Below are 18,126 nucleotides of genomic sequence, written 5' to 3'. Positions count from 1 at the left end.
TGAGTTCTGTGAAACTTTAAAATTGTTTCACTTTGCTCAATTATAAAATTTATAGGGTTCTGGTGCTCAGGAGAAACTCATTAAAAACAGAGCCAGACTCTGATAAGAAGAGGCTAAATATTTCTTAAGATTAGTGGTGTTTATTTTTGTCTCATATTCTTTTGTATGTATGGGTAAAACAAGGATGGATACAGAAATGTGAATGCCATCAGCCTCACTGATGTTTTAAGTTGTGAAAATGCATGAATCTGTAAAAGAGTTAACTGACATTTAAATCTCACAATAAAACCCCCCACAATTTTGGCAGACTATATATAATGTTAATTCTTTGAACACCATTGTTTAAGAATAAAATACTTTGCAAATTTGTTCTACAAGGCAAGAAAGGGGAGTTACTAGTTATGCAATTTTGGTAAATTACCTAACATCTCTGAACCTGTTTACTAATCAGTAAAATGGGTACACGTGCTACTTATGTAAAAACGCTTTGGAAATTGGAGCTCACAGAAAAGTCATTTTTCTTCTTCTAACCCAGGGTGTTTCTCGATATCAGCAGTACTGACATTTCAGGCCAGGCAATTATTTGTTGTGGGGTGCTTGCTGTCCTGTGCACCGTAAAACGTTTAGCAGCATACCTGGTCTCTACCTACCTATATCCTCTATCCTCTGGAGAAATGCCAGTAACAGCTCTATCCCAGACATTGCCAATTGTCTTCTAAGAGGCAAAATCGCAGCAAGTGAGAACCAGTGTCATAACCCCATGTTCATACAAAATACATTTGAGGGAGAAATAAAACAACAGCCTCGAAGGTACAGAATGCAGCCTCAGGGAGGCTGGATTTGTGACTCAGAAAACGGGATAATGAGCTTCAGCTGTCAGTAAACAGCCGAAGTCCCAATTAACGGATGGACTATTAAGGAAAGGGCAGCAAGGGGCAGACGAAGAGGGCAAGAGGCCAGTCTTTGGTCTCTGGGAATCCGAGGCCTACACTGGTGACCATTTACAGCGCTTAGCGGACTCCTAAGTAGAATTAGTTTTACCAAATCAACATACCGACGCCGTGGGCAAGGCCGTACGTAGGGAAGGTTGTCAGAACTTGGTCCACCCGCCGCTGCGGGGCGGAGTCCCTGGGTATAACGCCCGAGGAACTTGTAGCCGCAGGCCCCGCCCTTGTCCCCGCCCTTGTCCCCGCCCGCCCGCACCGCGCTCCGGGGCTGCTCCCCGCCTCCTCTCTCCAGCGACTCCGTCCGACTACGCGAGGCCTTGCGTAAGCGGGCGGGGGCGCGGTGGAGGCGTTGGCGCTGCCACGTCCGGGTGACTACAGCGGCGACCGCTACAGCGGCGCGGGACGTGGAGGAGGTGGGGCTGGCGCTGGAGCAGGATCCGGTTCCAGCGCTGTGTATCCTAGTGGGGGAGAGTCCACCGGTCCCGGAGAGGAGTGCCGACTGTGGGGCCACTACAGGTGAGGAGGGGTGGGGGCCCGGGAGCGAGAGCGGGGCCCGGGCGGGGACCCTGGGTGCTGTGGGGGGCCTGCCTGCAGATTTATCAAACAGGTGTGAGTCCTGCCCCTGGGCAAGGCAAGGTAGGCCCTGGGTGGGGGAGCACGCAGTTCCATTTGGGGTGCCTGGCATTTTTGCTCACCAGCGGGGTGCGTGGACACTCGGTCGGTCGTGGAGCGCGGTTCGAAGCAGGTTGAGCGGCTACGCGCATGGAAGAGAGGTTAGGGGTGATGGCCAGTGGCCCTGCCATACAAGTGTGTCCCTGGCAGGGCCTGAGCAGAGACCGGGATCCTAACTTCGCTCACCGGCCTTTGGCATGCGAATCGAGACAGCTGCTCAGTCTCTGCCGCCATCGGTTTTGAATGGGCTTCAACATGCCGGACCCCCTTATCCAACCCTCCACCCCATTCCTTTCCAAGGCGTACCCCACAGTGGTTGTGAGCCACTTGAGGGCATGCTCCTGCTCCGAAGATCACCTGCACTCACCAAATCGGGGCTTTCACTGCGGGAAAGAGGGCCATCCTTTGTGTCTTTTCCCGGGACTTCTACCCCTAGAAATACTGAGTACTGTGATTTCTGTTATAGGAGCTTATGTTTATGTAAACCGAATTCAACTTCGTACAAGATTGCACAGGCGATTATGGGATTAGTTTTATTAAGATGTCCAAGAAATCATTTTAATCAGTTCTTTTCCGGCAGGATTCACTGAGTTTTTAGCATAGGGGAGACAGAGCTACTTACCTCTCTGGTATGATAATATCAATTTAATATGGTAGTGCAGGACTCAAGATGGGAAAACAAGCTAGGATTCTAGTCCATTTCACTCACTTGTGTGCTACCTTGGGATCAGTTCCTGGGAGCTTCACATGCTTCAGTTTCCTGGTCCATAGACTGGGAATAACCTAAATTATAAGGATCAAATGAACTACCAGAAAATACTTTTTAAAATTCTCAAGTGAAGTGTAATTGCACAATTTAGTTATAAAGCCAGGCCTATTGAAGTCATCAGCGAATGGAGTGTTGTTTAGATTAAAAATTCAGTCCTATTACCTTGGTCGGGTGTCTCAGTAGGTTGGAGTGTCCTCCAGTACACCAAAAGGTTTCAGGTTCATTCCTGTTGAGGTCACACACCTAGACTAAGGTTCGATCCCTGGTTGGGGTGCATACGGAGGCAACCCACTGATGTTTCTCTCCACTTCCCCCTTCCTCTCTCTCTAAAAATCAGTGACTACAACCTTGGGTGAGGATTTAAAACATTTTTTAAAAGTCCAAATTATTATTGAAATTGTTATAAAATGTGTGTAGATGAACCCTAGTCCCAAACAGCATGGGTCTCCCCTGCCCAGCCCACCCTGCTCCCCATTCACCATACTGAAGTGGTGTAATGATGCCCCAGGAGCTCTTGAAATACATAAGACAGTTTAGATTTGGCCTTAGATTGCTTTGAAAATTTTTACATCAACTTTTAAAGTCTTCATTCCTAGGGTCTATTACTTGTTGCTTTCATTGCTAGCTTCTAACAACAGCTCCTCAAGTTGTTGGAATTCTGTCCAAAGAATAAGTCAACTGAATGAAAACCTCAGGTGATCCTAGTAAGAATGAACTTGGTGTATATTTTTTATTATATCATTTGTGGCAGTTTGCAAATCTTTTTTCCTTTTGGATTTTCTGAAATGTGACCTCCAGATAAATTTTACACCGCTCATTATTCATTCACCAGGCATTTATTGGGCTAGGGTTAGGTATATATGGGCCTTGAAAATGCATGCTAATTTAAAAGTTAAACAGGAGAGGTTTTTGAGAAATGTGTAAGGAGGGTTAGGGCTTTTTATTTATTTTTATTTATTTTTTATTTTTTAAAAGAGTGTATTTATTTATTTTTAGAAAGGGAATGGAGGGAGAGAGAGAAACATCAATGTGTGGTTGCTGGGGGTTGTGGCCTGCAACCCAGGCATCTACCCTGACTGGGAATCGAACCTGCGACACTTTGGTTCGCAGCCCGCGCTCAATCCACTGAGCTATGCCAGCCAGGGCCGGCTTTTTAAATTAATCTAAAATATTTAAAATAAGATCCCAATGGTAACGATGAGATTGAGAGCTTCAGGCAACTATGCGTTTGCAGAAGTTTCCTACTTTTGCAGTACTAGGGAGCACCTGAAGATGCTAAAATACTTCTTTAAGCCAAATAACCTATCTTATTTTTTTCTAACGTCTTTTCAAATGTTTATCAAACCATATCTTACTTTAGCTTGTCCTGCATATTAACTGGATGCCAGCAGAATTTTCCTATATGGGGCAGACTAAGTTACAGGAAGGTAACCAACCTTAAGTATGGCTCTATTTTTGTAAAAATGCTAATAAAACATTTTGATACTAATTTCTGACTGCCTAGTTATGGGACTTTTATTTATATCCAGAATGCTTTGTTTAATGTCTTTTGACTAGCTTGAAATTTTTATTTTCCAAATATAGGTTACAAGAGCTGCTTTTGACTATATCTTTAACTCTTGTGCAGTAAATTCTGTAAAAGCAGGAAATTCATTTTCACTAGTGCATCTTCAGTACTAAGAGTACCGTCTGGAGTTATTCAGGATTGTGTACATAATCTGTGGTAACCCATGCAAAATGAAAATGCAGGGCTCTTTGTTAAAAAAAAGTAAGATTTCAAGACAGTGGCCACAGAGAGTTAATCCAAGCGTGGACCTGTGCAACCACACAGGTCCAGTCCCCATGATGCTGTCCCTGTTGGTTGATTTTAAATCCTAGGTCTTGCTTTTTGGCTCTGTTATCTTGAGCCAGTTGTGCCTCCTTCCTGGTCTGCAAAATGGGAACAGTGATACATCTTTCATTGTATTTTTAAAAGTTAACAGAAAGTGCTCAATAAATGTTACTAACATCATTGATTTTTATGATCATTCTTGGAATAGGACCATCTGGTGGAAAAAATACACAGGAAAATATTAGAATTTACTGTTTAAAATCCACTAGTACAGGCTTCGCAATTCTAATTCTTCTGTGTATCTCTCCTCTCTCTCTCTTGGAAATTATTAACCCTATTCTGTATGTTTTCCAGGCTACATTTTATTGTAAACTCAGGCAACTTTACAGGAAAAAGGACTCTTGTTTACCTTGAAATTGTCTTATCGTTCATCTAAATTCTCTTCTGAACTTTCTTTAAACTTCATGGTTACAACTATGTTAAATAGCGTGAACATCAAAAAAATGTTTTAGTGTGTTTCTTTGAGGAACTAAGATTCTTAGTACTTCTGGCTTCTGCATTTAATGTACACATTTTATTTTATTGATAAAGTAAAATATTTAGCCAGTTTATCTGCATAACTGAAAGAAACAACAATATTGTTATCCATCATTCAGATCAGAGTCTATACAAAAGCCTCAGGTGCCCAATTATCAGGGACCAACAGTAAAATGCATGCACTAAAATTAATCTATAAAAATATTTGTTTCACCCTGGCTGGTGTGGCTCAGTGGATTGAGCACTGGCCTGTGCACCGAAAGGTCCCTGGTTTGATTCCCTGTCAGGGCACATGCCTGGGTTGGGGGCCAGGTCCCCAGTTGGGAGCGAGCAAGAGGCAGCCAATTGATGTTTCTCTCACACATCCATGTTGCTCTCCCTCTCTTTCTCTCTCCCTTCTCCTCTCTCTGAAAAGAAAATCTTTAAAAATAAAAAAAACAACCCTGCAACCCCTTTCTCCCCCTCCTTCTAAATAAAAATGTTTCAAGCGGATTATAAGCTTTTTAAATTTGATAGGAATGATTGTTTTAATCATCAAAAATGATTTCTTTCCCTTACTATTCTCAGAGCCAGGTATAGTGTTGTTTAGAAGATAACATGGTCTGTGTCCTTTTGGAGGGGGAAAATAAAAGAAAAAGACCTCTCAGTATTTTATATAATAACTATGACTTTAAAATATTTCTTCTTTCCTATCCAAGAATGCTAACTTTTAGTTTACCAAAACATAATAGACAACCTGTGGTTCTTTTTGTAGTCCCTGTACTCAGCACAGTGCCTGACTTATTAAAGGTGAGAAAACCAGCAAGAATTTATAAACATGAATTTTACATTAATTGCTAACTAAAGGATATATTGTTGGACCCTTGCAACGTGGCAGGCACTGTCAGGTGCTTGTACACAGTAATTCATTTCATCCTGGAAGTCATTTCCTCTCCACTGTGCAATAGATGAAAAAGCAGATTCTCAAGAGTTTAACTGCCTTAGCCACAGTCACACAGATGACATTCCAACCCCAGGTCTGATTCCAGAGCTCCTGCTCTTTCCATGCCTAGGATTAAATCCTGGCTCCACTAATTTTGTGACCTTGGGCAAATTGCTTAACATGTCTGCCTGCATGTCCTCATCTGTGAAAGTGGAGATAATAATCATCTTTACCCTGTAGGACTGTTGGAGTAAATGAATTAGTAGTGTGTAAAGTTCTTTGAGCAATGTCTGGCACATAATGAGTGCTGAACAATGTTAACTTCTGTTATTACACCACCCTACTGTCCCAAGCCTTTATTCTTCTGCAGCATTACCTATATAGTTACATTGGGTCTCACAGGCAGAAATTTAACCAACCTGTAAGGTCAAGTTAGTAAGAGTTGCCCTATGGGGAACATCAGGGAGTTGGTTATTTGGGAAATTGTTCTGTCATTAAATGGAACTTATTTTTTCCTGTGTTGCCTCTGTGTTTTACAATAGTATATTATTGACAGAGATCTTTAAATTCTTTGTTTCAAAGAGCCAAAGGTAGGTGTCAAGTAGAGTAGTTTAATTGGGTATAGGGGTAGAAATGAAATACTTTATATTCGCCTAATAATTGTTAGGAAGACCCTGTTTCTTCCAGCAACTCTGTGCCACTGAAGTGCCCTCCCGCTTTTATGTTTTATATGTTTTTCATCCCTTCTGTTTTTATATCTATTTAGTCTCAGTTTTATTAGAACCTGCCAATTTCTAAGTGTTCAGAAAAAGAGGAAAATAACATACTTGATCAATTTTCAAAAGCATGAAAAACAGTAGCTGTTTTTAAGTCACTTAAATGCAGCTGAGAAACTTAGGATTTTTAGAAAATATGCTTTGAAAACAAATCTAGCAGATACTCTTAGTGGGAATTTATCGTAGTTAAGATCAAATATTACATATAATGAACAAAGAATAATTATGTAATTTAAACCAGTTTATCAGTTACCTTCAGTTCACAGTTCATGTAAAAAACCAAGCTACATGCCCAGTAACTCTACCTTAGTGGCAAGTAAGACCAACAAATGGTTTCTTAGCCCAGCAGTGAAATCCAATAATGTAAAAAAAGGTAAGAACCCATGAAAAGTCATATATTCACAGAATTCCCATAAGAAAAAATGCTTGAAAAGACACTGCCTAAAGTGGCTTTTTATAGTTCAATACTTAAATGTACTCACTTGTTTACTCTTTGATAGTATTCATGCATTTTCTGTGTATCTGTAGTTGTGTACTCAATGTTAGATTGAGGAGAGCTAAAATAAAATATCTTGCATATCTGTTATTTTTCTTATTCGTTAATGTTTATTAAGAAATTAACTTTCTCAGCATAGTGACTTTCCTTCTATTAAATAAAATAACATTTAAAATTGTATTTTAGACCTTACTGCAAAGATGAAACTTGATGAAACTCCTATGTTTGACCCAACTCTGCTCCAAGAAGTGGACTGGAGCCAGAATACAGCTACATTTTCTCCAGCCATTTCCCCAGCATATCCTGGAGAAGGTTTGGTTTTGAGGCCTCTTTGTACTGCTGATTTAAATAGAGGTATGAACTCAGTTTACAAATCCTGGTTATTTGTAGATAGCATACTGTTTTCTCCACAAACATATTGATGGTCATAATTTTAAAAAATAATACTTGACTTTGGATTATGTTTTGTATTTAATTTTTAAAGTGACTGAGACCCTCAATTTCAATGTGTATGTGTCACGGCAAAGACCAGATATTACTGTGTAATGTTTCAAATGACTTAATTACAACACTGTTCCTTGCTATAAGAAGCCAAAAGACTCCTCCTAAAGGTGAAATTATCACTTATAATGACATGTAAGAGTCTTCTCTAAGATGCTGGATGGGGAATGAGGGTAGAGATACTGCCTTGGATAAATTGTGAAAGGTTTTGTCTACATGTTATTTTGTTTAACATCTAAATTTTTGAAAATGATTTTCTTAATTTTTAGTAATCGAAAGTCAACTTTTTACAGTTTTCCTTTTGGTTAAGAAATATGAAGAAACTAATTTTGGTTAAATAAGTCATTCAGTGTGTATAAGTTAAGATTCTCAAAGTTCTAAAGTGCACTATTCACATAAATTTGAGCTAACATTAATGAAATTAATCAGGAATATTTAAAAATATTTTCAACAATTATATTATTTATATTATTTATAGTATATTTGGTCATTGACAATCTTGCACTTTTAGGCATCCTTTGCATTGTATTTAATGCAAATTACATTCAGAAACATACACGCTGGTTCTATAAATATTGAATATTAAGGTTAATACTATTCCAAAAATCTAGGCAAAAACATTGGTAAAACTTATTCTTTGTTTTATGTAGTGATTATAGAAAGAATAAAGGGTTTCAATTTAATCTTTTGAAATACTTTTAAAATTCTAAGATTTATTGAAGTTTTGAAAAAATAATTGCCCATAATCCTACCTGCGTATTTAGCACATTGCTTCATTTGATATCTCTTACATTTGCTTTTATGACTTGAAATATGTTTTTTCAAAACTAGGTTTTTTAAAGGTACTTGGTCAGCTGACAGAGACTGGAGTTGTTAGCCCTGAACAATTTATGAGTAAGTACTATAGCCTCTATTTTATGAATGAAAAGAAATAAAGGGAAACAAGATTTTATTTTTGTTAGAGCTCTGTTCCATCTATACTACATGTGTTTTTGTTCAAATAGAAATAATTCAGGTAACTAATTGGCTAATTTTATCTTTTTTAAGAAATTTCTTTCCAGTTACAATTGACATTCAATACTATTTTGTATTAGTTTCAGGTGCATAGCGATTAGACAGTCATATCCTTTAGAAAGTATTCCCTCTCTAATTTCAAGTACTCACCTAGCACCATAGTTATTCCAGTATTATTGACTATATTCCCTTTGCTGTACTTTACATCCCTGTGACTATTTTGTAACTAACAATCTGTACTTCTCAATCCCTTTTTCACCCAGCCCCTAATCCTGCTCCCATGTGGCAACCATCAGCTTGTTCTCTGTTATGTATGAGTTTTATCTCTGTTTGTTTTTTAGATTCCACATGCAGTGTGGGGCTAAAGTAGTTTACAGTTCTGAGTACACAAAACAGAGTTTATTCTTGTATTATTACATATTGTATTTTTCCATATAAACTGTAAACCTACTTTTGCCCCACCCTGTGTAAGTGAAATCATATGGTATTTATCTTTTTCTGCCAACCTATTTAACTTAGCACAATACCATCTAGGCCCATCTATATTGTCATAAATGGTAAGACTTCATTTTTATGGCTGAGTAATATCCCATTATATCCTTATAATATCCTTATATCCTTATAATCCCATTATATCCTTATAATTATCCTTATAATATCCTTACCTTCCTTATCCATTCAACTTTTTATTGGAGCATTTAATTCATTTACATTTAAAGTAGTTATTGATGAGTATGTAGTTATTGCCATTTTTTTGTTTCTGATTGTCTTTATAGTTCTTAATATCTTCTTTTGTATGTTGATGACTTTTTTTCAAAAGATTTTATTTTTAGAGAGAGGGGAAGGGGGGAGAAAGGGAGAGTAACATTGATGTGTGGTTGCCACTTGTATGCCTCTAACAGGGGACCCAGACTGCAACCCACGCATGTGCCCTGACTGGGAATCGGACTGGCAACCCTTTGGTTCACAGGCCAGTGCTCAATCCACTGAGCCACACCAGCCAGGGTGTATGTTGATGACTTTCTATAGTGTTGTGTTTGGATTCCTTTCTCTGTATTTCTTGTATATCTCTTGTAGATTTTTTATTGTGGTTACCATGTGCTTTACATGTACCAAAGCTAGGTTTAGTGGTCTATTTTAAGTTGATGGTTTAATTTTGAACACGTTCTATAATCACTACCATTTTTATTTACTTACCCGTTTCACATTTGTTTTTGTATTTATTCACTACTGTGTTTATGTGTATCCCTTAATTTACTGTTGTAGTTATACATGATTTTCCTACTTTTGCCTTTTATCCTTTGTACTAGCTTTAGTGTTGGTGATCCACTGTTTTTGTCTTTGATGTCAGTGAGAACTTTTTCTTTGCATTATTTTCTTATTCATATTTTTATTATTATTTTTCTTCTTCAGTAAGAACCATTAGCATTTTTTATAATACTGGTTTGGTGGTGAAGAACTCCTTTATCTTTTTCTTGTCTGGGAAGCTCTTCATCTGTCCTTCCATTCTAAATGATGGCTTTGGTGAGTAGAGTAATCTTGGTTCTAGGGCCTTGCTTCTCGTCATTTTGAATATTTTTTGCTAATCCCTTCTGGCCTGCAGTTTCTGTGGAATCAGCTGACAGTCTTACTTGAGCTCCCTTGCGGGTAACTGCTTCTCTCTTGCTGCTTTTAGGATTCTTTCTGTCTTTAACCTTTGGCATTTTGATTATGATGTGTCTTCATGTGGGCCTCTGTGGGTTCATCTTGTTTGGGACTCTGCGTTTCCTGGATTTGTAATGTCTATTTCCCTTCACCAGATTAGGGAAGTTTTCAGTCATTTTATTTTATTTTATTTATTTTTAGAGAGGGCAAGGGAGGGAGATAGAGGGGGAGAGAAGTATGAATGTGTGGTTGCCTCTCACGTGGCCCCCACTGGGGACCTGGTCCACAACCCAGGCATGTGCCCTGACTGGGAATCGAACTGGCAACACTTTGGTTCACAGCCCACACTCAATCCACTGAGCTATGCCAGCCAGGGCCAGTCATTACTTCTTTATTTAAGTTTTCAATCCCTTGCTCCCACTCTTCTTATGGTATCCCTATGATACAAATATTGTCACACTTGATGTTATTCCACAGGCCCTTTCAACTATTCCTCATTTCTCCCTCAGTCCTCAATTGTAAAAATTCTTTTTTCCTTTGGCTGTTCTGATTACGTGTTTTCTGCTACCTTGTCTTCCAAATCACCGATTTGATCCTCTGATTTATTTGACCTGCTACTGACTTTATCTAATGTATTTCCTTTGTGTATTGTAGTCTTCATTTATGACTGATTCTTTGTTTCTTATCCCTTTTTTTATTTGTTTCTCTTTGAAGTTCTCACTCAGATCTTCTAGTCTTCCCCTAAGTTCATTGGCAATCCTTCTAACTAGTGTTTTGAATTCTGCATCTGGTAGATTGCTTGCCTCTATTTTTGTGTAGTTCCTTTTCTATAATTTTGCCCTGTTTTTCATCTGGGTCATGTTTGTTTCATTTTGGCAGCCTCCCTGTGTTTGTTTCTGTATATCAGGTAGATCTGCTGTGTCTTCCAGCCTTGGCAGAGTGGCCTTATGTAATGTGTCCTATGGGGCCCAGTGGCACAGTCTTCCCAGGTCACCTGAGCCAGGTGCTCATTAGATGTCCCTTGTGTGGACTTTGTGTGCCCTTCTATTGTAGTTGAGCCTTTATTGCTGTTGGCGTGTCAGTGCTGAGATTGACCCTCATGCTGACTGGCTGTGAGGACCACAGACAAGTTGTGTGGGGACTGACCCCATGGACCAGTATTCACTTTAGTGGGGCTCTGGTTCCTCCTGAGCCCACCCTTTGGGTGTGGCGTTTGTGGCATTAATTGGGTGGTGCTCTGGTGTGGTCTGAGGCTGGCCACCAGGTGTATTGGTGCTGGGGCCTCTTGGTGCACACAGGCCAAGGTCAGTTTGCTACCTGTGTCTAACCTGGGGCCACCTAGTGAGAGCTATAAAGTGACCTGTGGTTGGTAGCTGCCTGTGCTAGGCTTTAAGGCACCTGGAAGTCGTTACGCTGTGAACTGAGGCTGGTGACTGTTACCCAGCTTGGGACTGCTGAACAAAATACAGGGTGTGCTGAGGCCAGCCATTATTTGTCTGAAGACCTTTGAGAGACTTTTAAGAATATCCACAGCACAGTCACAGCATGGCCACCTGTGTGGATTAGCCTCTGAGAGAGATTGGGCCGACTAGGTGAATTGGGTGGGGCAGGGTCTCAGAGAATCACCAGGGTGGGGAGAGTGGTGTTAACCAGGTAGATGGATGCTAAGATCTGGCACCCATCTGCACCTGCTGGGTGAGGGAAAACTGGTGCCTGCTGGCACTTTAATCCCAGAGAGCTTCGCATCCACCCTTGCCTTGAAGCCAGACAGTTTAGTTCCTCCCTGTGTGTTCCTGGCACTTTTTGAGCTCCTGTCCTTTTTCTGGAGCTTGGAGTGAGTGAGTGTGAGTGAATGAGTCTATGCTCAGACCTTTTAAAAGAATGCCTGTGTATCCAGTAGCCCTTCATCTCACCAGATCGAATTGAATCCCTACTGATTTTCACAGCCATTTATTGTGGGAATTCCTCTTCCCAGCACTGGTGCTTTGGGCTGGGGACCCTGGTATGGGGCTGAGATAACCCTCCCAATTCTTAACCACCACACATGGATGTGAGACCAGCCCATTTTGCATCTCCACCCCTTCTACTAGTCTTGATGTGGCTGCTGCTTTATATCCTTAGTTAATGGACTTCTGTTCAGCTAGTCTTTAGGTGATTCCCAAGGGAAGGTCTACAATTTAGTTGTAATTTTGATGTGGTTGTGAAAGGAGGTGAGCATAGCATTTATTTACTCTACCATCTTAATCAGAAGTCCAAATTAGCTATTTTCCTATTTAAATGTTTTATATGGCTAAACTGTTCTAAAACACAAATCTAGTAATTACCATGTTTTACAAAATACCTAACTACTTTTAGATAATTACTGTTGCAGAGAACCTAGGTGGCAACTCTAGAGATTCTTTTTTTTAGCTATTTTCTTTCATGAGGTTAATTCACATAAATTTAACCACCAAATCAAAAATGTAAAAGAATATGTTCTCTATTTTTTTGATTTTCTGTTGACTTTCAAGGTTAACATGTAATTTAGAGTTATAATTGAGCTTTCTACCATCCCCTGAAATACATATGAGAGAATGGAAGTCAAGAGGTTGTGACTCACCCAAGGTCACAAGTAGTTATTGGTAAGGGAAGACTAGAACCTTCCTGACTCCATCCGGTGGTCCGATAGTGTTTTTGCTATTTTCTGTATTTCCTCATATCCTTCAATAGGTAATTTTGTTTTGTTTTGTACTCCCCCTCCCCCTCCAGAGATGAAGACCTTCATTTTGATTTTCATTATTTTCCTTCATCAAATTTCTTCTTCCTATCCCGGATCCCTATCTAGAAAGACTATGGAAATATGTGAAACTGTTAGGTTAATTTTTATTCCTGAATTCCTCTTTGCATACATATCAGATTAGATGAGAAACTGTTATTTCAGCAATATAAGTACTAAAAGTCAAATTTGAGCATAATGTACTTATTCTGTCTTTGCTCCTATATGCTGTGATTTGGGAAGTGGAAGACATTTTTCACTGACTTCACAGGTGTTTTCAAAGGAAACAAAACTAAATGATGATTCTAATTTCTAAAAAAGCAAGTCATATATTCATGAAACACTTGAGATCATAAGGAAAGGACTGAGAGCTACTTTCATCAAAATATTTGGAAACCAAAGACTAAAAATTACAGGATGGAGCCATGTAAAAACATTTTGTTAAAATTTGCAGAGTTTTGTTCTATTAAAATATATGTTGTGTGTAATAGGTGAGAACATTGATTTAAAGTAATTAAGTAATGATTCATTAGTCACAGAAGTGGCACATCTACAATTTACTTGTGTGAGTGCTGTTCGTCTAAAATGGCTGTATTACTCTGACTTTGCTAGCATATTCTTTACATGTATGGACTATATTCTAATTGATTGATTGCTGATATTTCAACTACTTGGTCATTTTAAGTATTTTCTTAGAAACAGCATAAATTATTCTGGTGAAATAGCTTTGAATGTTCAATAACGAAGTCAGCTTATCCTAGTATTTTTCTGGCACCTAATGAAGTTTAATGTCTGCATAACACTGTTTTCAATTTCCACAGAATCTTTTGAGCACATGAAGAAATCTGGAGATTATTATGTTACCGTTGTGGAAGATGTGACTTTAGGACAGATTGTTGCTACGGCAACTCTGATAGTAGAACATAAATTTATCCATTCCTGTGCTAAGGTACGTGTTCCCAATAATGCTTCTGAGCTAAAACAGACAGATGTTTTCTAGCAAAATCTATGTTGATTTTCCATTAGCCAAATCTGTTTTCTTACTGATTTTCACTGTAAAATGAGGGGTATATATTGCCCCCCTCAAAAGTTCTGCTTCTTAGAAGTCCCTTAGAGGCAATTTCCCATTTTGTTCTAGTTATGAGGAAAAACATGTATTAACAATATGAATTTTATTTGCTAAAAATTGTTCTTTAAGGTATTATATTTGATCTGGCCATGGAGAAAGCAAGAAAGTGCCATGAAATTTGGCAGCAATCTTTAGAATGCATAGTGCTTTTTTTAAAAACCGTACTTTGAATATACTACACTAACACGAATTCCCATCAATTTCCAAGTGGTAAAGAGCTCAGAACAGTATAATATTTTCTAATTGTGACATTTCTAATACCTACAGAGCTCCTTTACTTCTCATGGCTTGCAGAAAGATAGGAACAATGGGGTGGGGAGATTTAGGATAGACAAAATAAGACTAAGCCACAGATTGATGGATTCATTATTTCGTCTACAAGTAAATGAAAAATGTTGCATTTTAGTTTATATTAAGTTCAAGTTTACAAAACATTAATTTTTATCAGTGAATTTTTACCATCCATCACTTGTTGTTTCACCTAAAAACAAACTACATGCTTGGCTCTTTCAGAGAGGAAGAGTAGAAGATGTTGTTGTTAGTGATGAATGCAGAGGAAAGCAGCTTGGCAAATTGTAAGTAGGCAGAAATAAGGTAACCCTGGATAAATTAAGATGCTTTTTGTGTTTCAGTTTAGATTCTTGCCAAGATGCTTGTTAAACATGTTTTCCTATTTGAAGTTCTTTTTAGACATAATTAATTATGAACCCATCTCTCTGCAGTTTAGACTGAATTTAATGAAGAAAAAGTATTTTTATATTAATTTTACCATAATGGTTGAGAATTGGAAGTATACTGTTTAACAGTCAGTAATATCTATACATGGTCAATTTTTAATAGTCATATTCTCATACAAGTAGGAAATAAAGTTTTGGCTAAGTCAGGTGATTTCCGCATTCCTCTGTTATATTTTAAAATAAGGGAAATGTTCTCAGTCTCCTAAGTTTTAGAAACATACTGAAACAGCCTTTACTATATAATCTTTTACACATCTACCCAGATCTTTTAAAAACAGGCCAGTTCCTAGTATAGTAGTCTTCACTTTGTCATTCCCTTTATAATTTTATAGCTTCAATCAAGATGTTCTGTTTTCAAATTGACATGATTTTTCAGTTTATGCAAACATGAAAAAAAACACTTCAAGTAAATTTTTGTAGATTTCTTTACTTACCTATTTTTACCTCTAAGGCAGTCAGAATCCCATCCTTATACTGGGTTTTAATTTTTTGAGGATTTGTAAAGATGTATACCATTTTCCTTTATTTCTACTTCATATTAATTATTCCAATCCAGAGTTAGTCTGGTATCTACTTTCACAAATATTAGCTTTAAAAATGATACAGAACAAAGCTATTATTTACCCATTTTATGTGGGAATGTTGACTGCTCTTAAGTAGTTTGAACAGATTTAGAAAAAAAGACATTTTTAGAAAATAATATAGGCCATATTTTTAAAAAAGATTGAGTCTTTAAAACTTATTTTTAAAGAGGGTGAGGGTGAGTTCAACATTTGTCCTATTTATCAGCAGGCTGATGATTATCAGATAATGTATATTTGAAACAAACTAAAATGCTTTGGGTGATTTAAATGGTTATCCACTTATAATATGAATATTTAAATGAATATAGTGGGAAAGGCCATGACCTAAACCTATTTCTAATATAAACTTGAAATTTTATGTAATATTCATATGTTACTAAAATCCATTTTTATTAACAAATGATCTGTGATTTTCCCCCTCCCATTTTTTTTTAATTTCAGGTTGTTATCAACCCTTACTTTGCTAAGCAAGAAACTGAACTGTTATAAGATTACTCTTGAATGTCTACCACAAAATGTTGGTTTCTATAAAAAGTTTGGATATACAGTATCTGAGGAAAACTACATGTGTCGGAGATTTCTAAAGTAAAAATTTTAAAGAAAGACAGTTGTTAAAGGAGCTAACGCAGTAGCGTTATATAGCCTTCCTAGAGTTAAAACAGTTTGTTATAACCCAGCGACCTCCACAAGAACTGGGTTGAAAAAACATTGTAATACAACAAATATAATGACATTTAGAAGATTACTTTGGGTTTGTGGTTCACCTGTGAGTTGATTAAATTACAAATGAATATTATAAAGAGGATGATTTTTAACCAAAGGAAATATATTTTTAACTTGAATCTTTTCTTGTATTTTTCTAAAGTTTGGCCTCATTTCTTGGTAGTCACAGTATAGGAGTTCTGTATTTGCTATCAGTAGTGCTCATTTTTAAAAAAGCATACAATGAATAAGACTTTCTTATTGCCATAAAATTAATATTTTCGGTTCAAAGAAATGTCTAAATACAAATTAAGGGTGTGTCATTTCCCATATATTACTTGAAATTGGGTATGTTAGATATATAGCTAAGTGTAGTACATTCCAACATTTGTTGATCCTAATACTGTATTGGTAAATAATCTGGTCAGCTTTTTAAAATAGAAATGAAAATTAACTTAAACATGTGACAAGATTCAAAGTAAAACAGTTTAAATGTACTTCTAATGGTTTGTGTATTTCTAATGTAGATAAAGTACCACCTGTCTTATATGTGAAATATAATACTTATTCAAGGTACCTAAGAGGAAATAAATATAAGGTACTTTTTAACAGTGAGTTAGCAAATCATGGCATATTACGAGTGAGAATTTTAACCTGAATTCTCATCTTTTAATGGGTGTCTGAGGCCTCTTCTGAGGAACATTTTTATGAAAAATAGATTATAAATTTGAATAGAATATTTAAAACATGTATATTTGTTACATTCTTAAAATGTTGATGGAACCTTTTCTATTTAATGTGATTATATAGAGTACTATTGAATATTCCAGTCACTATCCTGTTTTGATTTTATTTTTTTTAAGTTGGAGCAGGTATGAAAATGTTAATGGTTCTAATCTTTTGCATTCCATGTTACATTAAACCTGTTCATATGATGACTAGTCTTTTGTTAGAATCCTAACGTCTGTGCTTTTCTTGAGTCTTCTCTTGAACTAATAGGTCAAGTCATGGTTCATAAAATTAGTTTTGTGTACTCTTATAAAACGAACTTGGAAAGTGAAGACCACCTGTTTCTCATCCCTTTCACTCACACCTACCTGAACTGGACTAAGGAAAGCAACAAAGCTAGTTTTGCCTTTACTAAAGTCCCACAACCTTGCAATACAGTAGGCTTTATCAAGTACACCAACGTTAAAAATAAGCCTAATAAAAGACAAAATTAAATGTTTTACTTTTCTTACCACCGAACAGTTTGATGTAAAACCGTCTACAAGGTTGGTATTTCAAAAAATTTCTTTAAATGGTGCTCTTAACGTGTTACCTTAAATCCCCCCTAAAGGAAATAGTTACAAGCAAGGTATAGTATATAAAAATTGTGTCATGAGGAAAATGATATTCTGTATTTAGCTTTAGTTACCCAGATTTTCTTTTCATTTTCATTTTCATTTAGTTTATGATTTTCTAAGCCATATTGTGAGTAAACGAGCACAAAAAAACCTATAAAAACATGTCATTTAAATATATTCACAAGTTTGAGCACTGCTTTTGAAAAGGTACTATATAATGAAATGGCAATTGTGATTTTTACTGTGCTCCATCTATTGTGTATATTTGTTTCATTAATTCTAAGATGACCTTTTTTTTTTTTTACACTGTAACATTTAGGAACTCTGGGTGCATTTTATGATCAAAGATTTGTCATAGTTTATTCAGTAATATTTTGCCTTTCAGTGGTATCTAAAATAATGGTGTAGTAGTGGCATCTTTGATTTGATGAAGAATAGTATGTAGGGGGGCTAACAAAACAGTTTCTAGCCTATTAAAAAAATACACGTGCATTTTTTTAATAGGCTAGAAATTGTTCTATAGGTTACCTCCCATTTCCTTCAGGCATGAAATTCTTTACTTCCAACTCTAAACTCAATCAACTAATCCCTAAAATTATACTTGAGCTAATATTTGGGCCTTGTGTGGACTACTGACCATATTGTGTGTGTGTGTGTGTGTGTGTGTGTGTGTGAGAGAGAGAGAGAGAGAGAGAGAGAGAGAGAGAGACCATAATGTTTGGAAGATACTCTTAAGTGCTTATTAATTTCCAATGTTCATTTAT

The 18,126-nt window shown here is 37.2% G+C and overlaps 1 protein-coding gene across 1 annotated transcript; it reads left to right on the top strand.

The window, feature by feature from the left end:
* Window positions 1–1,283: 1,283 nt before the first annotated feature.
* GNPNAT1 (glucosamine-phosphate N-acetyltransferase 1) lies at window positions 1,284–16,951 on the top strand. The gene is made up of 6 exons (XM_045822417.1): window positions 1,284–1,463; window positions 7,137–7,304; window positions 8,283–8,345; window positions 13,686–13,813; window positions 14,507–14,568; window positions 15,756–16,951. The coding sequence occupies exons 2-6, from the start codon at window positions 7,151–7,153 to the stop codon at window positions 15,901–15,903; spliced, it is 555 nt and encodes a 184-aa protein (XP_045678373.1). The 5' UTR covers window positions 1,284–1,463; window positions 7,137–7,150; the 3' UTR covers window positions 15,904–16,951.
* Window positions 16,952–18,126: the final 1,175 nt, after the last annotated feature.

Source organism: Phyllostomus hastatus, unplaced genomic scaffold, assembly GCF_019186645.2.
Source record: "Phyllostomus hastatus isolate PE091 unplaced genomic scaffold, TTU_PhHast_1.1 phas_scaffold_501, whole genome shotgun sequence".
Taxonomy (NCBI): domain Eukaryota; kingdom Metazoa; phylum Chordata; class Mammalia; order Chiroptera; family Phyllostomidae; genus Phyllostomus; species Phyllostomus hastatus.
Note: the sequence above shows the minus strand (reverse complement) of the source record. Positions and strands in the feature narration are given on the sequence as shown.